The sequence below is a fragment of the Lonchura striata genome, chromosome 1 (genome assembly GCF_046129695.1).
Source record: "Lonchura striata isolate bLonStr1 chromosome 1, bLonStr1.mat, whole genome shotgun sequence".
NCBI lineage: Eukaryota > Metazoa > Chordata > Aves > Passeriformes > Estrildidae > Lonchura > Lonchura striata.
The window spans coordinates 9,269,367-9,296,594 of record NC_134603.1 but is presented as its reverse complement, the minus strand read 5'-3'; the positions used below and the strand labels follow the sequence as shown (position 1 = coordinate 9,296,594).

Sequence of the window (27,228 nt, the reverse complement as noted above, 5' to 3'; positions counted from 1 at the left end):
TCCCAGCTGGTGCGCTTTCTGTTAGAATCCTAAATATTAAAAATTTTAAACTTGCTCTGCTTCAAGGCACAGACCCACAAGAGGACAGTGCATTTGACATAGTCGTAGAACAAACTTTTAAAACTAATAATTAGCATTAAACTTATGAGTGTGTAGTTAGTTAAAAATCTGTAATATCACAAAATAGAAAACTTAGAGTTTAGGATTTTAAGAAATAAATATGAAGCAAGATGGAGGTTTTAGGGCGGAGGTAGGTTGTATTTTACCTTCTTCCTTCTTCATAGGTTTAAGTGATATTTTGTGATTAGACAAAAAAGTCTGCATTGCGGACTTCAGGAGATCAGTTATTAAGTTAAAAAAGAAAATAATCTAAGTGTCCTTTCTTAATTAAATAGTGTTGTTTTAAAAGACCTTAAAGCAAGAGTTAGCCATTTTGTGCCTTACTAATGAAAAAGCTGCCAAACTCACAGTAGTGAGACTGTAACAAATAAAAATAATAAACACCTCAGTCCAAACATAAAATACCATCTCAAGTGCCTTCAATCCCAACCTCAAAAAATCAATAGCTTTCAAAGTAGCACACTTTGCCAGAAGCTCCAGGTGACACCCTGCTCCCCTGCTGCAGTGTAGAGGGTATTCTGCATGGCTAGTCTGTCAATATGGGCCCAAGAGATGTTTCCAGTTTGATCTGCTCAAAGTCCTCCTCGTTCAAGGCCCCACTCAAAATATTTCTTCTTCTTCTGGGTCACTTGATAAAGGGGGCAACAAGCTGACTATAACCTGGAATGTGCATTCTCCCAAACCCCACTGGGCCTAGGAAAGCTTTTTTTTCCTTCCTCTTAGCCAGTGGGGACATAGCAGCTATTTTGTTAACCACCTCCATAGGCACACGATTACACCCATCCTGCCATTTTCTCTCGCAAGAACTCGATCTATTTGATGCAGCCTGCACCCCAGATTGCTCTTGCTTTCAAGTTCTTAAGAATGGCTGATTAGGTCTACTATAAAATGAATTATTTATTGAATAGACCCAAGATTAACAAGATATAAGATTCTAAACAGAATACTTACTAAGCTGGATAAAACAAAAATAACTATATGTAGATAAAAAATACAGTGCATGACAAAAAGGTTACCACCAAATTGATGGTGGAGAATACATACAGAATACACATAGAATCCCTTCACTCAATTTCCAGGGAAGTAACCACAAAGTTTGCATCCAAACTTTGAGGAAAAGCCCTACACATTTCCAGGGTGTGTGTAGGCGACTTCTGATTTTGTGAAAGTTTTGTGTGACTTTTATAGTTTGTAAAGTGAAGTGTCTGTCAGTCTTGTCAGTCTTGAAATGCTAGAAATTCCAGCTTATCTCCCTGCATCTTGTTCACAAGGCCAGATATTTATTGTCAGCTGGTAATTCCACCTCTGGCACCAGAGATAATTCCCTACTGGACAAATGTCCAGCCTGGTTATCTCACCAAATCATGTGAGGGGGAGAATGACCAGAGCTGTCACAACTGCTGATAGAATAGATAAGCTCTTCTGTGGTAGGGAGGACAGTCCTGCCACACCTGTGCAGGTCCCTTTAGCTTACTTTGTTTTGTGGCAAGACCAGCTTTCAGATGAATTTGGATTATTTTTTTTTTTCTTGCTCAAAAATTTCTTCTGCAGTATTGCCCCACACAATGATATCATTGATGTATTGCAGGTGTTCTGAAGCTCCACCCTTTTCCTGTGCAGTCTGGATGAGTCCATTGCAGATGGTTGGGCTGTGTTTCCACCCATGGGATACTCAATTCCAGGTATACTGAATACTCCTACAAGCAAAAGCAAACTGTGGCCTGCACTCTGTTGCCTGAGTGACTGAGAAAAATGCATCAGTGATATAAATTGTGGCACCATTTAGCTGCCTTTGACTCCTGTTAATATTGGAATTCCAACACATGCAGCACAGCAGCACTCGGAAGCAGCGTGACTTCATTCAGGCCACAACAGTCTCTATCAGCCTCTATTCCCCATTAGACTTTTGCACTGGCTACATGGGGCTGGTAGAAACATATCATCAGCTACATTTGGATGGTAATAAAATGTTGTAGTTGCCACCCATTTATAGAATCAACCATAAAAATGAAAGGTTGACAAAATACAACAAAAAACACATATTAACAAAATTATTATTTGGTGTCTCATTATATAGTTATAACATTTCATTTTCATTCCATGAAATACCTGTGAGTGGCTGAGCAAGCAATGGAGTCATTGCTATGAAAACTCCTGTTTTTTCACTACTAAAAGCTGAAATTAATGTTATAATGGATTATAATTGTTCAGCAACTGGACTATTAATGTTCACTAATCCAGCCATTACTAATTTCTGTGAATAAGTACTGAATATTTCCTTATCTCTTTGCTTTATCTGCAACATTTTACAATCAACAGTATCCTTCTTACACAGGTATAAAAGCATCATCAGCATTCTATTATTCCTGCATTATATTGTTGCTGGAGTACATTAATTTCTTTGGGATTTTTTACTTTTTGTTATTTTTTTCTTTAAAACTCATTTAAGAGCTCATTCTCTTAGACCATTTAAGGCTAACTAATCATTCCTGATACCCTCTGAACCTCCTTCAATACTTCAAACTGAATTACTTTTTGCTGCTTGCTGTAAATACTGAACATTTGATTGCAGTCTTAGGTGATTTAGTAATCCAATCAGAAAACGTAGAACTGCTGCTGCCAAATTACTCATGCAATTCACATTTTATTATTGGCTGTTGTACAAGATGTTTCAGTCTCACACTTCAGATACTTCTCAAGTGAAAGTTCTAAAAGTTCTGCTAATATAATAATCATAGAATAACAGAATGGATAAGGCTGGAAGGGACCACAGTGGGTCATCTGGTCCAACTTCCCTGCTTAGGCAGGGTCATCCCATAGCACATGGCAAAGGATTGTATTCAGATTCTGTTACATTGTGCTCATGGGCATTCTGTTCCCCCTTCCCCGGGACCCTGTGATCTGATCAAGATAACCCTGGACCCCTCCTTCCTGCCCTGACAGGGCTGGCAGAGAGCCAAGAAGCCCACCCTGTCCAAAGTCTATATAAACCCCTGGCATTTCCTGTTAGTCCTCTTTTGCCCCGCTCTCCCCTTGGACTCACAGAATAAAGAGAGCTGCACCATCATATATTGGGCTAAGAGCCTCTTTTGGAAATCTTTGCCATCTCCTGATATTCCTCCCCTCAAAGGCTCGGATCTCTGGGCTAGCCTGATAATTTAGGGGGCTGAGCGGGGGGTTGGGAGGGGGAACATCAAGATGGTTCTTGAATATCTCCTGTAAAGGAGACTCCACAAACTCTCTGGACAAGCTGTTCCAGTGCTCAATCACCCACACAGTAAAGAAGTTCTTCCTCATTTTCAGGTGGAACTTCCTGGGCATCAGTTTCTGTCCATTGCCTCTTGTCCTATTGCTGAGCACCACTGAGCAGAGCCTGGTCCATCCTCTGACACCTCCCTGCAGACACTTACAGACATTGATGAGGTCCCCTCTCAGTTTTCTCTTCCCAAGGCTGAACAGGCCCAGCTTTCTCCAATTACCTCTGTTGCCACCCATTGGACCTGCTCCAAAATGATGACCACCACATTTTACAGAACTTGGGCCATGGAGTTTTGTGCATATGTGGACCAGCATGTGTAGAAACTGTTGCCCCGGCAGATTTAGGAGATATTCAAGCAAAACTGGCCAGTCCACTTTGATGGGGTTGGGTGGAAGGGGTGTAAAAACAGATAATTTGGCTGCAAATTACCCATGAAGCAGTGGTTTATTAATGCAATTCAACTTTTTCTTAATCTTACTGGGTAGTTTGATTGTCAGCCTAGATATGGTCAAAGGTCCATCTTTCATTGGCGGTAAATGAAAAATTGATGTTGGACAAAAAGGTGTCCGGATACTCTTCTGATGTCCTCACTAAAAGTAGAAATTCTTGTAATTCACAACTACATTTGCTGCCCATTACTTAATACATAAGGAAGCTCAAAGAGATCAACACATATATATTTATAGACTACAGCTGTTTCCTCTGCTTTGAAACTGAATTAGGAAAACAGTTGTTTTAAACAACAGCACCGCAATTATGCTAAGGGCTTTATTGACTTTTATTGAGTATTCCATAGCACATGGCTTATGTAATAATGTAATAAAAGAAACTTGCTTTGAAACATATCAACTGTTCTCAAACAAACCTCAATCCCACCACTGTATTTATTCTGTTATCTGAGCTTTGTAGGGCTACTCCATATACACAGATATGTTTAAAACAATAAAAATGGGGGAAAACCTTTTGAAAACCCTCAGAGAATAAAAAGTATTAATCACAGAAAGAGGAACTATAATGTCAGGCAACTTAAACTGGTTTTAAACGGTTTTAGAGAAATCAGGATGCTACTCATAGTGTTACATTTAATATCTGTGAGCAGTGGCTCCAACCTGACTTGCTGCTTGTTTTCTTTAGACAACTAGTAAGATATATCAACTTCACTAGTTGCCAGCATTCTGCTGAAACCATATGGCATGACGAGAACATTGGAGCCTGCATGCCCTTACGCACAGAGAAAAGAAAAATGAGACAAATAGTTGGAATGAAACTCTTCAGTAAAGAGAGGACTGTCTGTAGCTGATGGTTAGAAGGATGATCTTTGAACTAAAGCTGCATCTGACATGAGTTAAAACCATAATAATGCATTTGAATATTTGGCTGATGAAAAAAAAATTACAACTTTCCTCTCAGTTTCAGAAAATTAGGAGGATTATTATCACCAGCTGTACTTAAAGGACAAAGGGCAAATATAGTTCTGTGTAGTTCTGACTGTTGTTGGCAGAGACCTTAAGAAATTGGCTTCTATGCTAATGCTAACATGTTCTGCTTTGCAGATAGTAACTCAATACACATATTTATAGAAGGCTGAATGTTCACTGTGTCTTATCACTTTCATTATGTTTGGCCCCAAGAGTTCAAAACCATAAGCTGTACTTCAGAAATTATATAAGAAGGACTACAGTTTATTTCTTTAACTTGCTCAGTTGCACCCACATGTGAGTCTGTCCAATTTTCACGAATTAACATGTTTTGGATACTGCTAAAAACTGTGAGACGTGTAGACATCTGACTTCCTCAGTTTCACATTTTTAGGGATTATTTTCAAGGAACACAAGTGAAACACTGATCCTGTTTCCCCTATTGGTGAAAATTTCAAGAAGTTTCAAAAGCATAAGAAAATAAAATGCTAGTTTTTAGCAGATGCAACATAAGCAGAACTGAAGTCACTGAAAGATATAAATTCAAATGGATTGACATGTTCTCCTTTAGAAGGAGCTACTACAACTGGAAATGGGCTTTTAGGGCTATAGGCTGGATCAATGGGCCAAGACCAATGCATGAGGTTCATCAAGGCAAAGTGCCAGGGGCTGCACTTGGGATGCAACAGCTGCATGCAGCACTGCAGGCTCGGGGAAGAGTGGCTGGAAAGATGCTGGTGGAAAAGGCCCTGGGAGTGCTGGTCAACAGTGGGTGAGCATGAGCCACTGTTTGCTCAGGTGGCCAAGAAGGTTGATGGCATCTGGCCTGTATCAGCAATAGCGTGAGAGCACTGACTGTTGCCCTGTACTCAGCACCGGCGAGGCCACACCTCAGCTCCTGTGTTCGGTTGTCGCCTCCTCATGACAAAAATGGACATTTGAGATGCTGCAGTATGTCCAGAAGAGGACAACAGCGCTGGGGAAGGGGCTGGAGCACACATCTGATAAGGAGCGGCTGAGGGAGCTCGGAGTGTTTATCCTGGAGAAAGCAGGGTCAGGGGGACCTTCTTGTCCTCGACAGCTGCCTGAAAGTAGGTTGTGTCGAGGTGGTCAGTCACTTTTTCCAGGCAAAAAGAAACAGGACAAGAGAAAATGGCCTTAAGTTGCATCAGGGGAGGTTCAAGTTGGGTATCAGGGAGGCTTTCTTCACTGAAAAGGTGGTTAAGCATTGGGAAAGGGTGCCCAGGGAGGTGGTGGTGGTGTTCAACCGCTGGACTTGCCACTCAGTGCCATGCTCTGCTCCACAAGGTTATAGGCTGGGTCCATTGATCTTGGAGGTCTTTCACAATCTGAACGATTCTAGAAAGACTTCCGCTTCCCCCTGCTTGTCTGGAAAATCTGGCATCAGAGGCATCAGATTTGGAAGCTGGCAGCATTATTTCATGGAAAACAGACTAAGAGATTGTGCTGCCTTGGGCTTCACTGATTTTCACCGGGGTTTGGCATCGCGGTCTGTGTAGGTGAGTTTGGACTCCAGTCTCAGGGCAGCGTCCAGCACCGCTCGCTCTCCCCTCCCTTCCCTCAGCCCACGGCTGAGAGGAGCCCGGGTCCACGGACAGCGGCAGCCCCGCCCGCCCGCGGCCCCGAGCCGCCCTCACGGCGCGGGGCGGCCACGGGGAGCGCCGCCCCAGGAGCCGGCGAGCCCACGCCGCAAGTGCCTCTGGGAGTTGTGGTCCGCTGCGGCGGCCTCCGCCCGCCCGGTCCGCGCCTGGCGGGGCTCAGCCGGCCCCATGCCCCGGGACTGTCCCTCCGTGCCGTGTCGGTGCGCTTCTTCGTCCGCCGCGACCCCTCGGCGTCCTCTCTGTGTGGGAAAGATTGGCGGAAAAGGAGACAGAACGACTCCAGCTAGAACTACAGCTCCCGGCGTGCACTGCGCTACGGAGCACGCAATGGGGTGGGGGGGGGCGGGTGAAGATGGCGGCTGCTAAACCGAGCCGGAGGGGCGGCTGAGGTGAGTTTGGGGCAGCCGGGCAGTGCTCCGGCCGCTCGTGTTCACCCTCGCAGTCGCCTCCTCGTCGCGATCTCTCGCTTCTTTCCCCTTCTGCACGCTGGGGAACGAGGAGGACGCGCCAGAGGGGTGGGCGCTGAGGGAGTGGCGGGAGGCTCGGGCCTCCAGGCTGGCGCGGGAGGAGAAGCCTCAGGGCATCGCCTCAGCCTGGAGCCGCTGTGGCAGCGGCCCGGGGGTCCCTGAGGGCGCTGGTCCCGGCAGGAGGGCTGGCAGGCTGGCTCTCCCCCTCCGGACGGGAGCTGTGGGCACAGCGAGCGGATCCCCCTTTTACCGCGCAGGGCTGTGGCTTTGGGAGTTCCCTCAGCGGGCTTTCTTCAAATGGACCTTGAGACAGAGAGATACTAACCCAACACAATGCGCATTGACAGGAGATCAATTATCAGTCGAGATATTAACCCAACACAATGCATATTGACACTGCGAGCTTTCTTGGCTTCGTCTTTAAAATTAACTGTGCATCACGGAGCCGTGCTTTAGATCATGGAGGTGTGGGTTCACAAATCCTGCTACTGGAAACCATAGTACAGCGTCTCTTTTTGGATACATCTAGAAAGGTATCCCGTGGTCCTTTGAGCTGAGATACAAGGAGGAAAACATTGTGGTGTGCATTGTCTCTATGCTGTTGTGGGACTTGTGGGAAAGCCTATAGCTTTAAACAGGGGTTTTAATTGCTATATCAAATCCCAGTTTGCTAGCCCAGGTGTTAGACTTTGCAGAGCTACATCAATGTTTGCTGGGCAAACCGAGTAGGTAAGCTAAACCGAGAGTTAACAGCCAAGGCTTTGCGATTTTATAGGTAGTTACCTCCTAAAGCGTTTATAATTAATTCTAAATATTTAGAAATATTTTCTCAAATAACTTCATCTTGCCTGAAGACTTGATGTTAGTGTTCTTAAACATATGGTAAAATTTCTTTGGGAAATTGGTAGTTTGGAGTTGAAATCTTGATTGTAGTGCACTGATACGCCTAAAGGCTTATCCATAGGTTTTATTTAAGCCTTTTGATAACAGTTTTAATATTTGTCTAAAAAAGACTGCTAGAATGAGATTAATTTCTGATTCAGGAAAAAAACCTTACAAAAATGTAATTAAAATGCAGTTTGTGATTAAACACCTGTTTTAGATGTTGCCAATGTTTGCAGTTCATGATAGACACTAACTTCTCTCTACTTCTAATCCAAACTTGTGCAGTAGAAAAGAATGAACAAATATTATATTACACGTGAGTTGAAGGCGGTGTGAAAATACTCAGAGTTGGCAATTCAAGTATAATCATAAAATCTAAATTATAAAGAGTACAGGTTAGAAACAGCTGTGACTGATGTCAGTGACTTTTAACTGCCCAGCCTAGCTCCATAAGGAAGTAATCCTTGTAAAGTTACCACACAATTTTTTAACAATTAGAAGATATGTAATGTTTTTAAGTGAAAGCAAATAATGTTTTCTGTAGTTGCATTCTGTCTTGGGTAAGAGAACAGGATAGTCTCATTAATTCATCCAGCTTCATGCATAGCACTGCTTCTCCATCTGAGAAAGGTAATTCAGATTAAAGTCAGGTCCTTTCCCAGAATTACACTGTGGTATGTAAATCCATTTTATATTGCATTTTTTTGGGTTCTGGGAATCTTAGTTGTAGCTTAACAGTCTATATTTAGGAATGAACATGTGATTTATTAATCTTGCATTGCACTGGCCATTTGCCTACTTTGAAAGCTAAAGTCATTGGTTAATTTTTCAAAGAGGAAATATGAGAGTGATCTAAAAAGTAAATGTGCAGTGGATTTTTAATTTTTCAGTTCATGCCTGTGTGGCTGTGAGAGGTGCTTAAGCCTCTCCCTTTATTTGGCTTAAGTTGGAGGAATGAAAAGAAGCCCAGCTGGCAATTTCATTTTGGAGACTCAAAATCAACTTAAATATTTATGGTATTACATAGTAACATAACAGAGGGCTTATTGGAAGAAAATAAAAAAATCTCAGGTGTGCTGACTTCTCTTTCTTTACCTGTAGCACAAGGTTATGTAATTTTTTCCATTTTAGGTGTTTTAAACAGGTCATTTGTTTTAGGGCATACAGGAAAACAATCCCTGCTTTTCTCTTTGGCTTTCAATGCCATTTCTGGAATCTTGTGATAATAAGAAATTTTTGTGCTCATAAATTATGCTTTAATTTCAGATCCTGGGTTAGTTAATGGAAAAAAAATTTGAAAAAACTGTTTTTTTATCCTTGTTCTGATGAACAATAAATTGACATGGGGTTTCCTAGCCAAATGGTGTAAAATCATCTCAAAAGAAAACTGAACTTGTGTCATGCAAGTGTTCCACTGTTTTTTAAGGTACATTCACTAGCTTTGCCATTGATTATAATTACATTTAGAACTATTGTTATATCCTTAGGAAAAACACAGTAACTTTTAGTCCTGCACAGAAAAGTAGGTATGATTTTGTTGACCTTCTTAATATCCAGAAGTCAGTTGCTTTGGTGGAGAAAAGTGTCTAGTATTTGATATCCATAAGTTGCATCTGGTGATCTGTCACATGTCACAAATTGACATGGAATATGTTAAACAGTAAGTGTTAGGCTAGGAAACTAAATGGTATCATATGATTTTCCACAGCTCTTTTAATTAGCTATGTTCTACTTCATCAAGTTCTGTGGGGGGGTTTTCCCTCTTTTGTTAGGTAAAATTTTTGCTCAGTGACAAATAGCTGAGCAGACTCAGTGGGAAGCTTCTTGGTTTAGTTCTGTTTTGCTATAACAGGTGGCAGCATCTGTGGATTAAACTTTGTCCTAGGCCAAGTGAGGCGGTGATGGAAGACTTTATGGAGAGGAAATTTTGTGCTCTGTTCTGCATGTAGAGGCCAGGCCACCTTCATGTGGAATTTTGGTCCTTTTACAGATCATAAAATGACTAAAAACCCAGTGAATTATTTTAAAATAGGTATTTTCTATATGTCTTAGTTGATACAACTTTTCTAGTAATTTCTGCAGAAAACTCTTCTAAAAGTATTGTAAAAGTGAGTTGACTTTGCTGACAGCAGTGGTTGTGCTTTAGAAAAATGCATTGCCAGAGATGGTCAGTAAGACACTCTTGAGTCTCTGGCACTTGACTCCCTGAAACTCTCACCAGGTTCTCTGCATTTTTATTTTCTTTTATACCAGTAAATATGTTTTCTGTAATGTTTCAGCTAAGTCTGTAACTACATTCTGAAGGAGAGATTTTGCTTCTCCATGTGTCTGTTGGATATGACAACCTGCAGCACATTTCCTTTTACAAATTACATTGCTTTTCATGCTGCCCTTGGAGAGGGACCTACAGCTTTCTATTAGATGGGATATTTTAAATAACTTACTTTGAAGTACTATATTTAATCCCAGTTGCTGTCAGCAAATTGGAACCTTTAATTGAAATGCATATATGAGAATAAAGTTTATTTTTAGCAACTATGAGCATTGCTTTAATATGTGGTCATTAAAACATATGTTGACCAAATGAAATGTTTATTCGCACGTTATCCATCCATGGAATTACAAATTTTTGGTTTATGTATACATACAATTATTAGCTGAATATCTTTTATTTAAAAATCATTTTATTTTTGAAGAAAGCAGTATCATTAACTGAGATTTTGTTCTTGTGGAAAAGTACATTTATGTGGAGTTTGCATTTGGCAATTAGTAAAAGCCAAATACACTGCTTTAATACAGAAAAATCTCCAAATAATTTGTATTTTAGTGCTAAGTAAAGGAACAGTAGATTTGGCTACTGTTGTTGTAACTTCAGATGAGTTCATTTTATGAATATATTTAATTGCATCAAAAATCCTGTGAGCAGCTATTGTGTATAGGAGGTTGCACTCTGATCTAAAATCTGCCTTTTCTGATACTGTGAGAAAAATGCCCTAGAAAGTGCCACACAGGTTTTTCAGTTGTTTTTCATAGTGTTGAACAGAAACCTCTCTCAGGCATTTTAACAGGGAAGTGCTGTGGTTTAGAGCTGAAGTGGAATCATCCTGTGAGATGTTCAGGATTTCTCATCCTAAACAGTGGCACTTGGGAAGGTCACAGTACCCAACAGAAAAATGTTTATTCCAGCATCTAAGGCAAGAACAGGATGACTGCATTTCAGGAACTGGCAAAATCTACATCTAGTTGGTCAGCTAAGAGGGTATCTGGATTTCTGTGGTAACAGCCTCTTTGGTATTAGAGCTGAAGAATGCTCATTCTGCATGAGTTACTGAGCATATTTGGATGTAAATTGTCTTAAACTGTAGTCTTGACTTGTTTTTTTTGTTTGTTTTCTTCATAGTTTCTTATGTTTTTTGCAAAATTGAAGACATCCCTGATTAACAATGCCTGGCAGTAAGTATTATTATCTTGAGTACATTAAGACAATATTTAGGGGTGTTTACTGTTAAGGTATTTTCTTTGGGGTTAAAAAAAAAAGTAAAAGGAAAAAGAAACATGATACTTGCTGTCATTTATAAGAATTTTAAGATGTTAATACTGTCTAATCTCTGCCTTTGTAAATCTCCATATATGTAACATATATTTTATATGAGCTTTGCATTTGCCTTTTTGATTACAGCTTCACAGTATAACATTGAATTTCATGATTTAGACTGTGTTCTGAAATAGTTGGATTCAAAAACTGAAAAAAATTTATATTATAAATCTGTGTTTTGATATAGCTGTAATCCTATCTTTGGAAAATGACACCTAGTGTTTATAGAAGATAGAATCACTATTTAGGATAAAAAGTGGTATGACTTAAAATTTTTGACATTCAAAGTTAAGTGAGATTTTTGAGGCAAAAGTTTCTAAGAATCAAATTATTTACCTTCAAGAGTATCAAATTTCTCTAACTCAAAGGACTGTTATAAAATGTGTTAGAAAAGTATAAATTTAACTATTTTTAATGATTTTTTCCATTTAGAAAAAAATTCTACATGATCTGTAGTAACATTATCAACACCAGTCTTTGGATAAAGCAATCTGTTTTATCCAAAAAGTTACAGTACCACTCATACTGAGTGCATTCTAATATAGGTTTGTAGTGAATTTCATGGATGCTTAATTTCATGAGGAAGTCTTTGAGCATTTGTTCTGTGCTGTGATTTGTAATAAGCTGTGTCTGTGGGCACTAGAAATGCCTTGCAGTAGTTCTGTGTTGTGTCATTTGAACCCTGGTCATGTAAAATACCTTACTGTAAGTATGATGTGTCACACCTGTCACGTGAAGTGGAATTTTTTTAACCAGTTAAACTGGAAAAGTAAGGTTTTTTTTTCATTTAAACCAGATGTGCTTATATTTGTGGTCATTCATATCAATGCATGTAGATTTTGCATTACTGCAGTCAGATGGGAGTTAAAGTAGACCAGAAGAGCTGATTGCAGTGTCTATCTGTGCAAAACACTCAGAACTAAACAGCCATTTATTTATCATTGCCTGTATTAATGAGTGTAACTCATTGCCTGGGTGAAGGAAAGGGAACCTAACAGATGGGTGCATTGCAGTTCTTGTGAAGAATTTTCATAATATTTTACTTTTAAAAGTGATGGCAATGAAGATGTAGAATGGGATTTTAAGGCATGCAAGCGTCCTTTTGTGGCTGGTTGTACTTCTAATCAATGGAGATAGACCCTTCAGGAATTCAACTCTGTTGCATGTGGAAAGGAAATCTTCTGCCTGCTAATTCAGGCTTCTCTAAAGGTTCCATAGCATTCTTTTCAGAGCATATTGATGAAACAGGCTGCTGCTACAGTATTACTTTGAAATCTTAAAGTTATTTGTCCTTGAAATCTAAAAAATCTCAGTTGTTTCTAAAGGTCAGGGGATTTTGTGTGTTGTTTTTATTTTATTTTATTTTCACATTCATCCCACACATCAAGAAGTGCATTCACTGTCTTTAGGAATAAAACTTATTCCTAAACAAAAGGCTGTTATGGTGAGATATTTTCCAAAAATCTTTTCTGTCATGTTACAATGAGTTCTTTACAAATTAAGTAGAAAAACAATATCTAGGTAACAGGAAATTTTGATGGAGTTCTTGGGTCATACTGACCAACTGCCTTATCCACTATTGCCCTGCTTTGTTTCCTGGGTCTGTGTAGCAGTTCCTGGTGGTAGTTTTATCCCTCCCGCACTTTATACAGTAGTTGAATGAATGCATAGGTCTAAAGGCAGTGTTCTGGAATATCATGAGAGATCCAGATAACTTGTAATACATAAAGACTGAATAAAAGCTTAATTAGTCTTTCTGGGGAATTCAGCTGTACCTGGTGATGCTTTAGAGGTCAGTGTTGAAGTTACTGTGAGTGAAACATTGACAGGACAATATGTTTTTTAATTTCTTTAATGTTAACTGCAGAAAAGTATTCATTAGTCAGAATTGGGCTGCAGTACTGAGAGGGGGAGTGATGAACAAAGTTCATTAGCCAGAGGTGATGGATACTTTTCTCTTTCAACCTCAGCTCAGCTATGGCTGCAGGGCTCTGCCTGAATTGTTCTTTGCATATTTGGATTATCACGTTTTCTATTGATGTTTCTGCTTAGCAAGTCTACTTAGGAATGTGGGGATTTAGTGCTGCATTGAGTACTAAAAGTGTTATGATTTTAGTCTCAGTGCCATTGTAGGAGCCAAAATAGAAAATTTTCAGTCTCCTCTCTTTACCTTGAGAAGTAAAAATGCTTGGCTTTGACCAGCCATGACATGGCATTTGTGTTGACATCTGCAGTGGAGGTGTGGTGCTCTATCATTGCTGCAGCACTTGGATCAACCTTGCCAAGGTGTAGCTTTTCCCTGGACTTGTTTAACTTTATGGTACAAGTTTTTCTTGTGCAAATAGCATGGATATTGATGCAAATGGTTACTGACATGGATGGTTGCTTCAGCTGAAGCTGAAATGCAAATTCTGAAATGTTGAGGAAGCGAATGTGTTTTCTCATTTCTGATTGAGTAGAGTAGGACTAGCTTTGAACCACAGCTGTTTTAGTAACTGTTTAAGGTGTGCTAAATCACAAAGAAACTGTGGAGTAAAAGGTTAAATAGTGCTTTTATTTAGAAGTGAAGCCAAAGAACTTATAACCAGATAGTCTCTGCAATAGAGGCTGTATGTTTCTCACTTGCCTCGTGTGCTCTCAGTTTCCCTGTTGAATAATTTGTGCAGATAATTTCATACTTCTGTTATGGAGCATGGGTAGTTTTGGTGGTTTTTTTTGTTGGCTGCATTTGGATTGTTAAAAATGCTTCTGCTGTGGAGAAAAAGTGATAGCTAAGTCATATAAAAATATTTGTTGAAGACTCTCTTTTTGAACATTATGTACTGGATATTCACACTTAATCAGATGTTTGAAACACAGTTTGATAGAAAATGAGGTTTTACTTTTTTAGAAACAGCTAACCTACTTGCTGGATATATAACCTGACTTCAGTGAAATGTTTAACTTAAAAGGCAGCTTTTATACTAAAATTAAATTGCTTGAACTAGAAGAATTATATAAGGCACAGGTGAGAGCACCTGTTGACTATAAAAATGTATTTTACTTCTGGTAGCTCTGTATGTGAATATTTTAACTTTTTCGTACCTTATTCTTCTCTCCTTTGACTTATACCATTAACATAACTGTATCTTTGGTTTTCAAGGTTTTCTTAATAATAATTGTTAGTTAAATTGTTTTTAACTGATAACAGTTCTTATGGCTGACTCTTAACATATAAATTAAGAGAACAAATAAACAAAAATAAGGATTTTGCCAAACATAATGTTCCCACATTCTTCCTTTGATTTATGGCTGTGAAATGTAGTAATATTAACACCTCCCACACTCTTCTGTCAGATATTTGTCAGACCATTCTGATTTAAGAGGTACATATATTAGTTATGTGGAAAATATTCTATTTGGCCTGTTCTTGATAGCAGTGAAGAGGCAGTTTTGGTTACTTCAGAATGACTCAAAGCATGCTCATGAAATTACATAATACTTTGTTTCCTTGGCTTCTCAAAGACTGTGTGGCTTTTTGCCCCTTGTCTGTGCAGAGGCAGCTCCTCTGACAGCAGGTGGAGCACGCTGGTGGCTTCCCTGCTTTGTGCAAAGTGAAAACAAACAGGAGCTGGAACAACTGAGTAGTGCTTGTTAATGTCTGTATTCATGCATGCTACTTCTTTCCTTGTGTTACTTCATGGTCTTAGAACAAATAAATGACCCACTCCTCCCTCAAGCCCAAAAATACCCAACAAACTTTTGAAATTATAATTTTTTATATGCATGGAGTTTTCTTTCCAAGTGTAGGAGGGAAAGCAGCACTTGAAAAGGAATTTGAAATGAGTGAATTCTTAACTGGCATTTAACATTTTCAACATATTTTAAGAGGCAGATAAATTCCTCATTTTGGTTTCTCCCCTCCCAACAATTTTGGGAATATAATTTATTTGTGTTTTGTGATTTTAGTTTTTATTGCATATGTATAATAAGTAAGTATTAACAAGATTGGTAATGGGAAGGGAAGATGCCCTGTGAAATAAAATTCTGAAATACCAGTGGTTGGAGATGTGTTCCTAAATAAATATTTCGAGGACTAAGCTTTCTAATGTTTTTAGTGAAAATCAAGCCATAGTTCTCATTTATTACTGTCTCCACTCTTTCCATCCAGCATACTTTTTTCCTCATCTGGAATATGTTTCTCATGTAGAATTCACACTTTACAATGGGACCTGCTACTTAATAAAGCACTTTTTGTAATTTTGTAGGCAGGAGAAACCCTCTTAATTTTATGACAGCATTATTGACAATAGATTATCATTCTGTAGCATTTTCATATTGACTATTACAGAAGAATTACATCAGAGGGTGTCTGAAATTTTTGTTTGCTGCTTGATTCTGGTATTTTAGGATGAGACACATCAGAAGCCTGGTATCATGTCCTTTTCAACTACTAACCTAAGGGACCACAGGAACTTGGAAAGCAGCTGCCAGGGGAAGGTCATGGTTTTGGGCTTCCTTTGGCAGTTTGCCATGTGCTAGGACTAGGCCAGAAAAGGGAAATAACTGTATTTCAGAATGTCTGTGACTAATATAATGGTATGTTTGCAGAATATGTAATAGATTCTTTGCATAATATGCAAGAAATTAATTCAATACAAAAAAACATCTACAGGTTTTTTCAGCTGATTTTTAGGTGACTGTCTTTTCTACATTGAAAAAGTAGTAACTTCTCCAAATGTATCCTTGATTAAGCTAAGAAAAGAAACAAAACAGGAACTTGCAGCTGGAAAACTGTAGCTCTTTGTGCATCTGTTTATTTAACTCCTGGTACCTTAAACAACTTTGTCTGCCACCAAACTGATGCTTCCTCATTTAATGAATATTCATGGTTTCTTTAATACTTGTTAATTTGGAGCAGGTGTTCCTTTTATTGTTTTCTGTTAGCTGTCATTTCTATGTACACATCATCCTAGCCCCGTTTGGGAAAGTTAATGTTGAGGAGCAGTTCCATAGAGAGTCAAAACTACTCATAATAAGACAATATCACAAAGTGATATCATTATCATCACTCACCCTTCCATTTCTTCCATTTATTTTGGAACACACTTCAATATAGCCAAGAAATGAACAATGGTGTTTTATCCATTCCTTGTTAAAACCTGAAGAATTTATTTTTTCAGTTGTTGTTACTTCTGTATGCACAATCTGGGCATCTAACATAAAAAATTAAATTCTTTAGAGATGAGTTTCATTCAGTGCCCATCAAAGCCTTTGTGTCCTTTCAAACTGTACATGGACATTTCCCCAAATACTAAAATGTAGCTTAGTAACTTTTGGGGGCTTTATTACGATATGGCTGTCATTGTTATTTACAGAAATCGCTTTGCAGCTATCAGTCAATTAAGCTTCATGTGCAGCCTTGTTTGCTATTGATTTCTGAATCATGGGGAAAAAGGGTAAGAAGGCTCATGCTGTTTGTGCATGCAAGTGTCCTATTTTTTTGTGCATGGCAACAAAGCAAAATTGATTTTTAGGAGTGGGGGTAAGATTTCCATTATGTGATTAAATGCATGTCTCTGGAAAAGCCAGGGTGAACTCCTTTTAAAAGTGTTTTGTGTTTCCCTTTCCTTGATGTATGGACTTTCCTTTCCACTGTTGGCCCTTATGAACCTCAGTAGCTCTCTAGGGAATCACGTTTCTTGTGGATTGCTGAAGATGAAAATGAACTGTGTACTTCACTCTTGGCTTTTGAAGAATGCTGTTTCATTTCTAGAAAGTTACATTATTCAGGATTAATTAATGCAGGAATTAGACAGAAATTAATAAGAGGGTAGGGTAGGTCGGTGAATGAAACTCTTCCAAGTCTGCTGAGAGTCCAGGAAGAATTTGGACAATGCTCTCAGGCACACAGTGTGATTCTTAGGGCTGCCCTGTGCAGGGCCAGGAGTTGGATTTGATCTTTATTGCAACCCTTTGTAGTCAGAATATTCTACAATTCTATGATGCCTTGTCTAATGACTTGCAGACACCAAGAATTCAAAAATACTTGGTGCTTGTGTAACTCATGTCGTGCTTGAGGTGTGTTAAAGGTCTCAGTCCTTTCACTTTTCAAGAAGAGCACAGTTGTGATTCTAAATTGCACTTGGACCTGTTACAGTATTTTGTTGACAACAGTCTGTACTTTGTCTGGAAATGGGCACCCTGAGTCTTTAATTGTAGTTTGAGAATACTTACTCATTCCTTAGTAAGGGAATGAGAAAGGAATTCCAATCTAACACTAAGCTATATAATTATGCTAAATCAGTGCTCCTTCCTGATACTTTTGTAGAGCTGTTCATGCTTTGAAATTGGTGAAGATAATGCTTCATGGATATTTTGTTAGAAGTGCACTAACAAATACTCAATAATTTATGCTATTAAAAAAAAATTTCCTGTGTTCGTTAGACTAGAATGTAACTGTGTAGTAATTAGAAAAGGACTTTAGGATGGTAATACACTAGTGATGAACTTTATATATAATAAAATATGAATAGTTATAATTGATCTGTGTCTGACATGATTCAGCTAACAGAGTTCTCTTGTCTCGTAATATATGCTGTGCAGGCTGTTTTCAAGACTTTCTATGTGCTTGTGGTTTTTCTATTAAATGAGTTTCTGATTCATTACTGACATTGGTTTGGACGTGACCTTGAAGTTCCTCAGAACTGACAAAACATAATTTTTACAAATTGAGTCTGATGTTGGAATTGCAGTGTGGTTAGAAGTGCTGGTTGTGGGCAAGAACTGCTGGATTGCTGCAGAAACCAGTGAGCCTTTGTGCCCACAGATGTCCTGTCTGGTTTGTACAGAAAGCTGAGACACTCAAGATTTACTGATTAACAAGGTGTATTTATAAAATGACTTCTTTGTGTATAGACAGGAAGCTGTCTGTCTCCTACACTGGCCATCTGCTAGACTGGCCACTTCAGTTAGGTGAGAAACAGAAGTTGTGGTAGAAAAGGGACATGCACAGTCTGTAGGTACTGGAAGTGCCCAGAAGAGCAAATCCACTGTGTCTGTGGTCCTGTGTAACTCATTAGACATTACAGGAGGGAAGAATTTGCATTTTAATAAGCTGGGATATGTGGTTCTAGACAGGGATATGTTCTAACCTTATATCCCACTGCCTGGGAGAAGAGCTGCATTTCAGTTCTTGGGGGAAACCCAAATTCAAGATGAAGTACTCTTTAGAGCTAATGGAAAAGATGACAACCATGAGAATATTTTGTAATTCATATTGACCTAGAAGGAGGGTTTTTTTTTCAGTGAAACTTACATCTCTCATATCTATGTTTAAAACTGTGCTGCATATACTTCTGTTTGCTGGTTTGTTCAACAGCTGCTCTTCTGTGAGGACAGAATGAACGAGGTAAAACTGTTTGCCGAGAAAGGGAGACATGTAAAATGGAGTGTATTGGCAGCTCCAAGGACTTGTTCTTGATAATTTGTGAAGAGATTTTTTTTCAAATTTTTGATTCCATATTCTTTTAATGTTCTTTTTATTTTAATGGACATGTACATTTCCATGTCCAAATTGCACTACCTCATTTTGTAAATTCTTTCTGGGAAAATCAAGCTAGGAATAGAAACAAGCAGAGCACTTAATTGAAGATTGGTGATATTTAAACAAGAATTTGAGTTCTGAAGCCTAAGTATCCTCTGTGACTGTTTTTAAAAGTAACATTATAACATTTTTGTTTAGCGTTTTATTTTTCATTAATGTCAATACAGTTTAAACACTTTTGGTACTGAACAGGAACAGATGCTTTGTCATATTTTGAGCTCTGTGTATGTGCCTCAGCAGAATTGCTGCACTGTTTTCTCAGTGAAAATATCACAGTATGATTCTAGAGTCACAGAAACACTTTCATCCACTCTTATGTTACTTTCTGTGTACATTGTGTATGTGTGCAGGAAATAGAATGTATGCAGTGTGGTTTCGAGCTACTTGTGAACAGAACATTTTAAATTCTTTTAATTAGGAAATATTTTCCAAAATCTTAGAACCTTGTAACTGGATTTTCTCAGATGAATGTAAAACTTGTTTTTGAAGCTCTGGCTATGGTTATGTTGGTATTTGGGATGTTTTAATAGAGGAAAGATCTATAGAACAACACAGTCTTACATGTCCTATGAACAGGTCGGTGGTTTATGTTGGACTAGTTAAAATCTAGTCTCCTGAGCTAAGCTTACCTTCTCCATTAGCTTTGAGGGTTCCAAAGAGAAGGCCTGTGAACCTTTGCTTCCTCATCATCAGGACTTTGAATCATGACATACATGCATGTTTCACTCACAAAAACATTCTTGTGCCTTGTTTTTCAAGTGGCAGTGTGATGCCTACTCCCCTGTTGTGTTTCAGCCCTGTGTGTTTGGGCAGGTGAGCTGCAAAGCACTGTTGGGCAGGAGTGGAGAATTACATCCCCCCGGCCTATGTACTGCAGTCATAGGACACCTGCGATGAGGAGGTGATGCAACATTCTGAGCATCCTTTTTTCTCAGGAAAAAGATTGGCAGCAGCATAAGATTCTGGGAGTTCTTACCATTACAGCTGTGTTCCTTCCCTGTGGATTGGATTAAGAAAGCAAACTGCATCATCTTAAGGAAATGGAAGAATTCTTCATGTGGCTTTACATTCAAGTTTTTCAATGTGCAAAGCTTCAGGTGCTTTCCCTCAAAGAATTGAATCCCTGGGCCCTGGCTGACCAGTTCATTGGTTTGAAGTGGATGTGTTGTCTGTAGGGCAGGTGATAGTTTATCAGTGCCATCCTTATAGCTCACTTCAAATAATAAAGATGTATAGTATTGACAAAATCTTAATAAAATTCTAAAAGTAGAGAGTGTGTGACAATTTTCTATCAGTTTCTTGTTGCAGGGAAGCAGGAAGCAGCAGTTTCTAAAGCAGAAGACACTACTCTGTAATGCAGATTTCAGTTGACCAAGAAGATAATACTTTAGGCATCTTGGCAGCTGTCCTCTGTGTCAGGAGCCTTTCCAGTTACTTTTGGGATGCTGACCCTGGAATTAAAACAACTGCTGAAAAGCAGAACTGTTCATGGTATTTGAGTGACTGTTCTGAGATGCCAAGTAATCCCTATGTGCTGCTGCCCTAAGCTTGAGAAATTAAAGGTTCCATTCATTGTACCTCCTAGAGTTGTATCTAAATCTGTGCTCCTGTCCAGCTTCCCATTGATTCCCCTCTCATCCTCACGTATACAAGGGGGTATTACTGTAAAGGCAATAGCTTAATCCACATGAGTTCCTGTAGCAAAACAGAAACGAAAAGTAAGTGTTAAAATAACTCTTTTCATTGCTGGGAAAGAGGTCTGTGTCCAGTAGTATGAGGAAATGCAGTGGAGGGGGAATTGTGGAACATCTAGACTAGAAATTTTACAGCTAACTGGGCACGGGCAGGAAGGCACAAAGAAAGTCCCTGTCAGCAGTCTGCTGTGCTGCCTGGGGTTGGAACTGAGAAGAAAAGGTATAACCAGATCAAACATCTGGGTGGCATTCTGTAGCCTGGATTTAGTCACCAAAGTACTGAGCCTTTTAGACAAGTATATATATTTCTACCAGTAGTTGGCCAACCTGCTGATCAGAAGTATGGTTTGAAGGCTCCTGAGGCAGACAGTGACCCTTTTGGAATAGTTTTGCCTCTGGCAGCCCTCTAGAATGGCTTCTTACTCACCTCTGACCCCCATGGAGATAGGCTAAGTGTTGCTGCTTGGCCTGTTACCTTTCAGCCATGCCTTGTGTAGTGCCTTTCCTCTCCTTCAGTATCTGTCTCAGTCCAGAGGTGCACCAGCCTCTTCTGGTCTTCTGTGTTAGATCTGTTTCTCCCTAATCTGCCACAAAGTGGGAGCAAGGTGGTAGGAGAGGTGCAGGTGTTGCAGCCCCTCTTCTCAGTGGAGTGTTAATTAAGTTAGGTGGCTTGGCCTTTGAGCACACATGACATTTACAGTACTCTTCTCTGTCACCTCCAACTGTCTTCTGCACCTGGAAAGTGTTCAAGGATGCAGAATTCTGAAAATGACTCATCTGGGTAAGAGAATAGCTTGGGGCAGGCTTTGAGCAGAATTGTCTGGAACTCAGAGGCTGCCTCTGTGCCAGGATCATCACTGTGCTGGGGATTTTCCATTCCATGGATGCTGGGAGGAGCCAGGCATTTGGACAAGCAGAGATAAGTGTGTTAAACAGTAGGAGTAGAATGAGGTCACTGTGATAATGCCTATCATTCTTTACTTCTTTTATTCAGAATTTAATAGTAGGTAACGAATGTCCTGCGGGCTCAGTGTGTTACTGGATGTGCACAGTGGGTGTTTTGTCAGGTCAGGAGTCTGCTCCATGCTCTGCTCTTTGCCTGATGTCTTCAGAGAGCACACAAAGCACGATGAGCCTTTCTTTCACTCTCTCTCCTTTAGTCCAGTTGTTTATTTACATCACATTTTTCACTGATTTATGGAACACCTTGTTATGAAATCAGTATTTCTTTAGAAATAAAGGTCCAATTAAACAAAGACTCTGTGGGGTTTTTTTTCCATCCACTGGATTTATCACCTAGAACTCATTTCCTAACTGCTAACCAAATACTGAAAGCAGGAATGAAAGATGGACTTTGCCTCATTTTTTTTTCCCTGAACAGGGGAAATATTCCCTATCAGTGCCAGCTGTGAGGAAGAGGGTTCAAGGAGATTTATGTAAATGTGCCTTTCTTGTCTCCTAAAGTCTCTTTTTTGTATTGCTTCAGTGATAGAAGTCAGGGAAGTAAATTACATTGGCCGGCTTAGTAGGAATATAAATAAGGACAGGAATTTAGAAGCAAAACATATCATAGAGCTTCTTCCACTGGAACCAGATTAGTTTTAGGTAATATTAATGTTATACTAAACATAAGAGAGTGACAGTACTATCTCAAAGCAGGAAAGGAAGAGACCATGTTGAGGAGAGCAGAAATGAGCAAGTAAAGCAAAGTTACTATGTGAAACCAGCAAAGGTGGGAGAAAGGAGAGATAGTATAGAAACACTGCCAGTGGTGGAACCTAAGGAATGCAACTGGAAAACGTGATGTAATGGAAAACTTCCTCTTAATGGATTGCAAGTCTGCAAAACACACTATCCATCCCAAAGAGAGTATCTTCCTGGAAGATTTGTTCTAATTACCGCTGGTTCTGAATAAAATATTTCATTGAAGAAGCTTGGTGGTGAGCATTATTTTACTAGCCTGGGTTTTTTTCCTACTTCATATTAGTAACTTAAAGTGCATTGTCATTTCTTACTTTTATAAAAATTTTATATTCAAATTATTTTTACATGCCTTTCACCATAGCAAAATGTGCATCTCTCCATGCTGGTTCCAGTATGCAATGCTACAGGTTTGGAGAAGAGTGGCTAGAAAGCTGTCAGAAAAGGACCTGTGAGTGTTGGTCAATAGTGGCTGAACATGGGCCAGTGTGTGGCCAGGTGGCCAAGAAGGTCAGTGGCACCTGGTCTGTATCAGCAAGTGTCATCAGCAGGACCAGGGCACCGAATCTCCCCCTGTGCTCAGCACTGCTGAGGCCACACCTTTGAGATGTGCCCAGTTCTGGGCCCCTCACTGCAAGAAAGACAATGAGAGGCTGGAGTGTGTTCAGAGAACAGCAGAGCTGGTAAAGGGTCTGGAGCACAAGTCTGAGTTGCACTTGAGTGAACTGGGGCTGTTCAGGCTGGAGAAAAAGAGGCTCTGGGGAAGCCTTACCACTACAACTGCCTGACAGGAGGCTGTACTCAGGTGGGTTCCCAGGCAGCAAGAGACAGGACAAGAGGAAATAGCCTGAAGTTGCACCAGGGGAGGTTTAGATTGGATATTAAGAAAGTAATCTTCACATAAAAGGTGGTTAGGCACTGGGATAGGCTGCCCAAGGGAGTGATGGAGTCACCATCCCTGGAAGTGTTCAAAAAACACATGGACATGGCACTTCAGGACATGGTTTAATGATGAATATGGTGTTGGTGCTGTGTTGATGGTTGAATTTCATAATCTTAGAGGTCTTTTCCCAACCTTAATGATTATATGATTCCAGTTTAGAAGAACTCTTGAAGTCATATCACACCAGAATTAACTTGAACTTTTTAGCTTACTGTGAGAAATTTTAAGCAGGAAGCTGTTTTTTTTACATGCTGTTTTCATTTGTCTCAAATAAACTGAGCACCAAAATATTTTTAAAAATAAGTATAAAATTGTCAAACCTAGTTATGGATGGAATTTTCCCCATTAGGTGTTACTGAGGGTTTGCTGTCATGGGGGCCAAAAGTTCACATCACCAGATGACTATCCTGTTCTTAAGACAAAAATTTCATCAGCATGTTGGACATTTTCTTGGGTGCATTTTGGTGGAGAGAGGCTGGAAAGCAGCCCCTTAGAAATCAGCTGGCTTTGGGTGAGGGGATGAGGCTTCATCCTGTGTAAATGATGAGCCCACCGTGCCCTCTGGGAGGGCGTTCCAGGGACATTGCAATGCTGATCAGCGTGCCCTTATAGCAGTTGCTCTTTTTATAGCAGGTTGAAGAATATTTTTAATTAATTCCCTTATATGGCTGGAATAATTTTCTTGTTATAAAATGTCTGATCTCATAGTGGAATGAGAATACCCTTGAAAGTCATTTTAGTCCTGAATTAAACACATCAACTGATATTAACAGTTCAGAAATAACCTGGTATAATAAGTGGTTATGGTTAAAGTGTTATTTTATGCACTTTCATCAGGCTATTTGAAAGAAATTTATTTTATTTATATTTCTCATCTCAGATACAGAAAAATAAGTAAATGAAAGTTTAATGTATTACAGTCAAATAAATTTTTACATGGTTGTATTTAAGTACATTAAGCAACCAAATACAATTTAAATATTGCTGCGTTACTTGATATTAGCAAAACATGCATTTTCTGTCGATTGAAACTTCTATGTTAATTACACCATTTTTTGATAGAATATGATTTTTTAAAAAAAGCTTGGCTGATTGCAAATAATGTTAGTGCTGACCACATCCAAGCTTGGGACATAATAAAAATATTCAGTGAGTGAACATGAAATCTTACTTCTGGTTATTAATACAATGTAAACAGTTGACAGCAATATTAGACATGACAAAAATGTGGAAGAAATACCAGCATTAGATAAAACAGATGGTTTATTTTTCCTAGGTTTTGATAGAAGAAAATGTGGCAGTTTTAAACTCAATTGGCAAAACTTAGTCTTTTATATTTAAACCACCTTGAAACTTTTGTTTTCCTGAAATTTTATATGAGTAAGATATAATTTAAATATTCAGACACACTATTTTTGAAATACAGCTTTATTTTAATACAGTTTTTCTAATTTACAACGTAGGGTTTCTTGTAGTAAACTATGTGGGGACACTTTTCTGTGCAGCTCAATGCTTTCTCTGAGTTTATTGGTATTGATCTCTTAAGTGTTGAATTGATATGGAATTTTTATGTACTGAAAATTATTAGCTGTATTTTTATTAAAAACAGTACTTATAATTTCCAGGGTTTATAAAAATGTCTTTATGAAAATCCTGTATTTGTGTATCCCAAGTGGATATAGTACAGGAAGTGAAACAGTAAAATGCTGAGAATTAATTGGAAGCTGGAAAGTAACTTCAGAATTGCTTAACTGAAAATTGATTTTCTACCTAATGGATCATAATCATGTTAATGATTTAAATCCTGTAACCCTTGCTTCCTAAACTAGGAAGTATTATTAGAGATAATGTTAATTTCATTATTTTTAGATTGTTTCTTTAATTTTAGACATAAACATTTCTGTTTAAAAATGTCTTTTTTGCCAGTAGTCTGCCTTAAATACATTTCTTGCTGTCTGTTCTGCAGGAGGACTAAGCAAGTAGGTTTTGTTAAAATATTTATCACTCTGCAGTGATACGTGGCAGCTGTCTGAAGATAGTTTTTCCTGAAACGATACACATTTTTTGATTTTGGTCAGAGAAATGATGAGCTGTGTGTTCCAGGCAAATGGAAGCAATGAAACTGTCTGCAGTTTCATTGGAGGAATGTGTGTGAATCACACATTAGCAATATATCTTTTATTCTTTTCTCTTTTCCTGTGTCTGGCCTTGTTAACAGAATTTGATACTGAAGTTTTTCACGTGTTTGGTGGCTTTATGCAGATGTCACTGAGCTGATCAGATAAGCTTACAGTGTTGCAGAGCCCTTGCAGCTATGGGAGTGTGAGAGAGCAAATTTCTGGGACAGGAGTCAGTTCCCTTAGAGTGAATCCATATCCAGGATGAGGCACTATGTGCAGGTTCCAACTGTTGAGCAAGAAAAAGCCTATGATTATAATTCTGCTTTTGAACCGAGGCCGTGTATGTGTTTGGGTAGGTGAAATTACCATTTTCTGCTGGCGGGGGCTGTCTTATTGCTCTTGTGTAAATATGTGTAAAAAGAAGTACCTGTGCAGCTGGTAAATGTGTAGAGTTATAACATGAAAAATGCAGATGATAGGACTTCTTTAGCAGAAATGTACATGTTTGAACTTGATAAAAATCCTGCTATTGGACAAGCAAACAGTATTTTTTAAACCTTATACATTAACTTTCATGTTACAGTGCAGAATTCTCTGTAGATATTGCTTTAACCTTTATATTTACTTGCATAAAATGATGTAAAGATGTGTGCAAGAGGGAGGCCATTAAAATTTAAATTTTGTCTGACACTAAAAAGGAATTGTCATAGGATTCTTCCTCAATAAACCTGCATAAAATGGAACTGTTTTGGTTTTTTTACCTGTGTTCTGTAGACCTGTGAAGCAGTTTATTTATGTGAAATGAATTTGTTTATCCAAATAAATTTTTATCTGATTTAAATTGGTATCCAAGAAGTAGGGAATCCATTTTCAGTTGCTCAGCTTCTATGCATCTTTGACAAGATTCATCTTTTTGGTCTATGTAGTAAAATGTTCCTAAATTTTATGGGTTACTTTTAATGTAGTTTGTTGACTTGATCTTTTGGGGATTTTATTTTTTTTGTTTTGTTGTTGTTGTTTTTTTTTAATATATTAATACATTCTGTAAACCTATTCCTAATTTTTTTTTTAATCTTTCATGGTTATCTCAGAGTGATATAACTCAGCAATGATTACTAGTTTTCCCACAAAATCTGTGTCGTGACTGTTAACTATTCTGGTTTTTGCTTTTGGTTGTCATTTGTTTTTGTGTTGTTTGGAGTGCCTGTCAGTTTTGCTTCTGATCGTGTTCTCCTTGGAGGCTGAAAATTTTGGCAGATTAAATCTCATTTTCTTGTACTTGAATGTTCTGTTTAATGTAAGAAGTTCTTTTGATAGCATTAACGTCTTAGTTTTAAGTTTATACTTTGATGATGAAGAATTTTTTGACAAGTTAATGGGTTTTTTTCCATGTAAACAATTACATAATTAAATACATAGTAATGTAAAGATACTACCGAAATCCAAGATGAGGAGGAAATTTCAAATCTTATGCATACTTACTGTTAGGCCTGTTTTTGGTGTCAAAATTCACTATGTTCCATAAATTTGGAGAGCAGTATTTCAATAGAGCAGTATTATGTTTCCATTAAGTGAAACCATCTTGTAAGGCTGCCAGAACGAGTTGGTACTGTTATCTGATCTTTTTTATCCATCTCCAAGAAGTAACTGGATCCAGATTTTATGTTAAATTTATGTAATTAACGCAGGTTTGAAACACCATTTTAAGATTTAAATTGAAGTTCTTTGCAAAGACTTTCTTCTTCTGTCACTTAAAGAGGGAGAAAGTAATACTAAAAAGTATTTTTAATTGCTTGTCTTGCAGTATTTTAGAATGTTT

At 38.7% G+C, this 27,228-nt stretch overlaps 1 protein-coding gene across 4 annotated transcripts in view; it reads left to right on the top strand.

Annotated features, from left to right (window-relative positions):
* Positions 1 to 6,732: 6,732 nt before the first annotated feature.
* Positions 6,733 to 27,228, top strand: part of EFR3A (EFR3 homolog A) — a 77,959-nt gene continuing 57,463 nt past the window's right edge. For 2 of the 4 annotated variants that reach the window (XM_021542362.3, XM_077782008.1), the window contains exons 1-2: positions 6,734 to 6,808; positions 11,172 to 11,224. In XM_021542362.3, coding sequence (XP_021398037.1) covers positions 11,215 to 11,224 — 10 coding nt within the window. In that variant the 5' untranslated portion in view covers positions 6,734 to 6,808; positions 11,172 to 11,214. Of the gene's footprint in view, positions 6,809 to 10,840; positions 11,048 to 11,171; positions 11,225 to 27,228 lie in introns of those variants that run through there. The other 2 variants (XM_021542365.3, XM_021542363.3) reach the window with 2 other exon arrangements.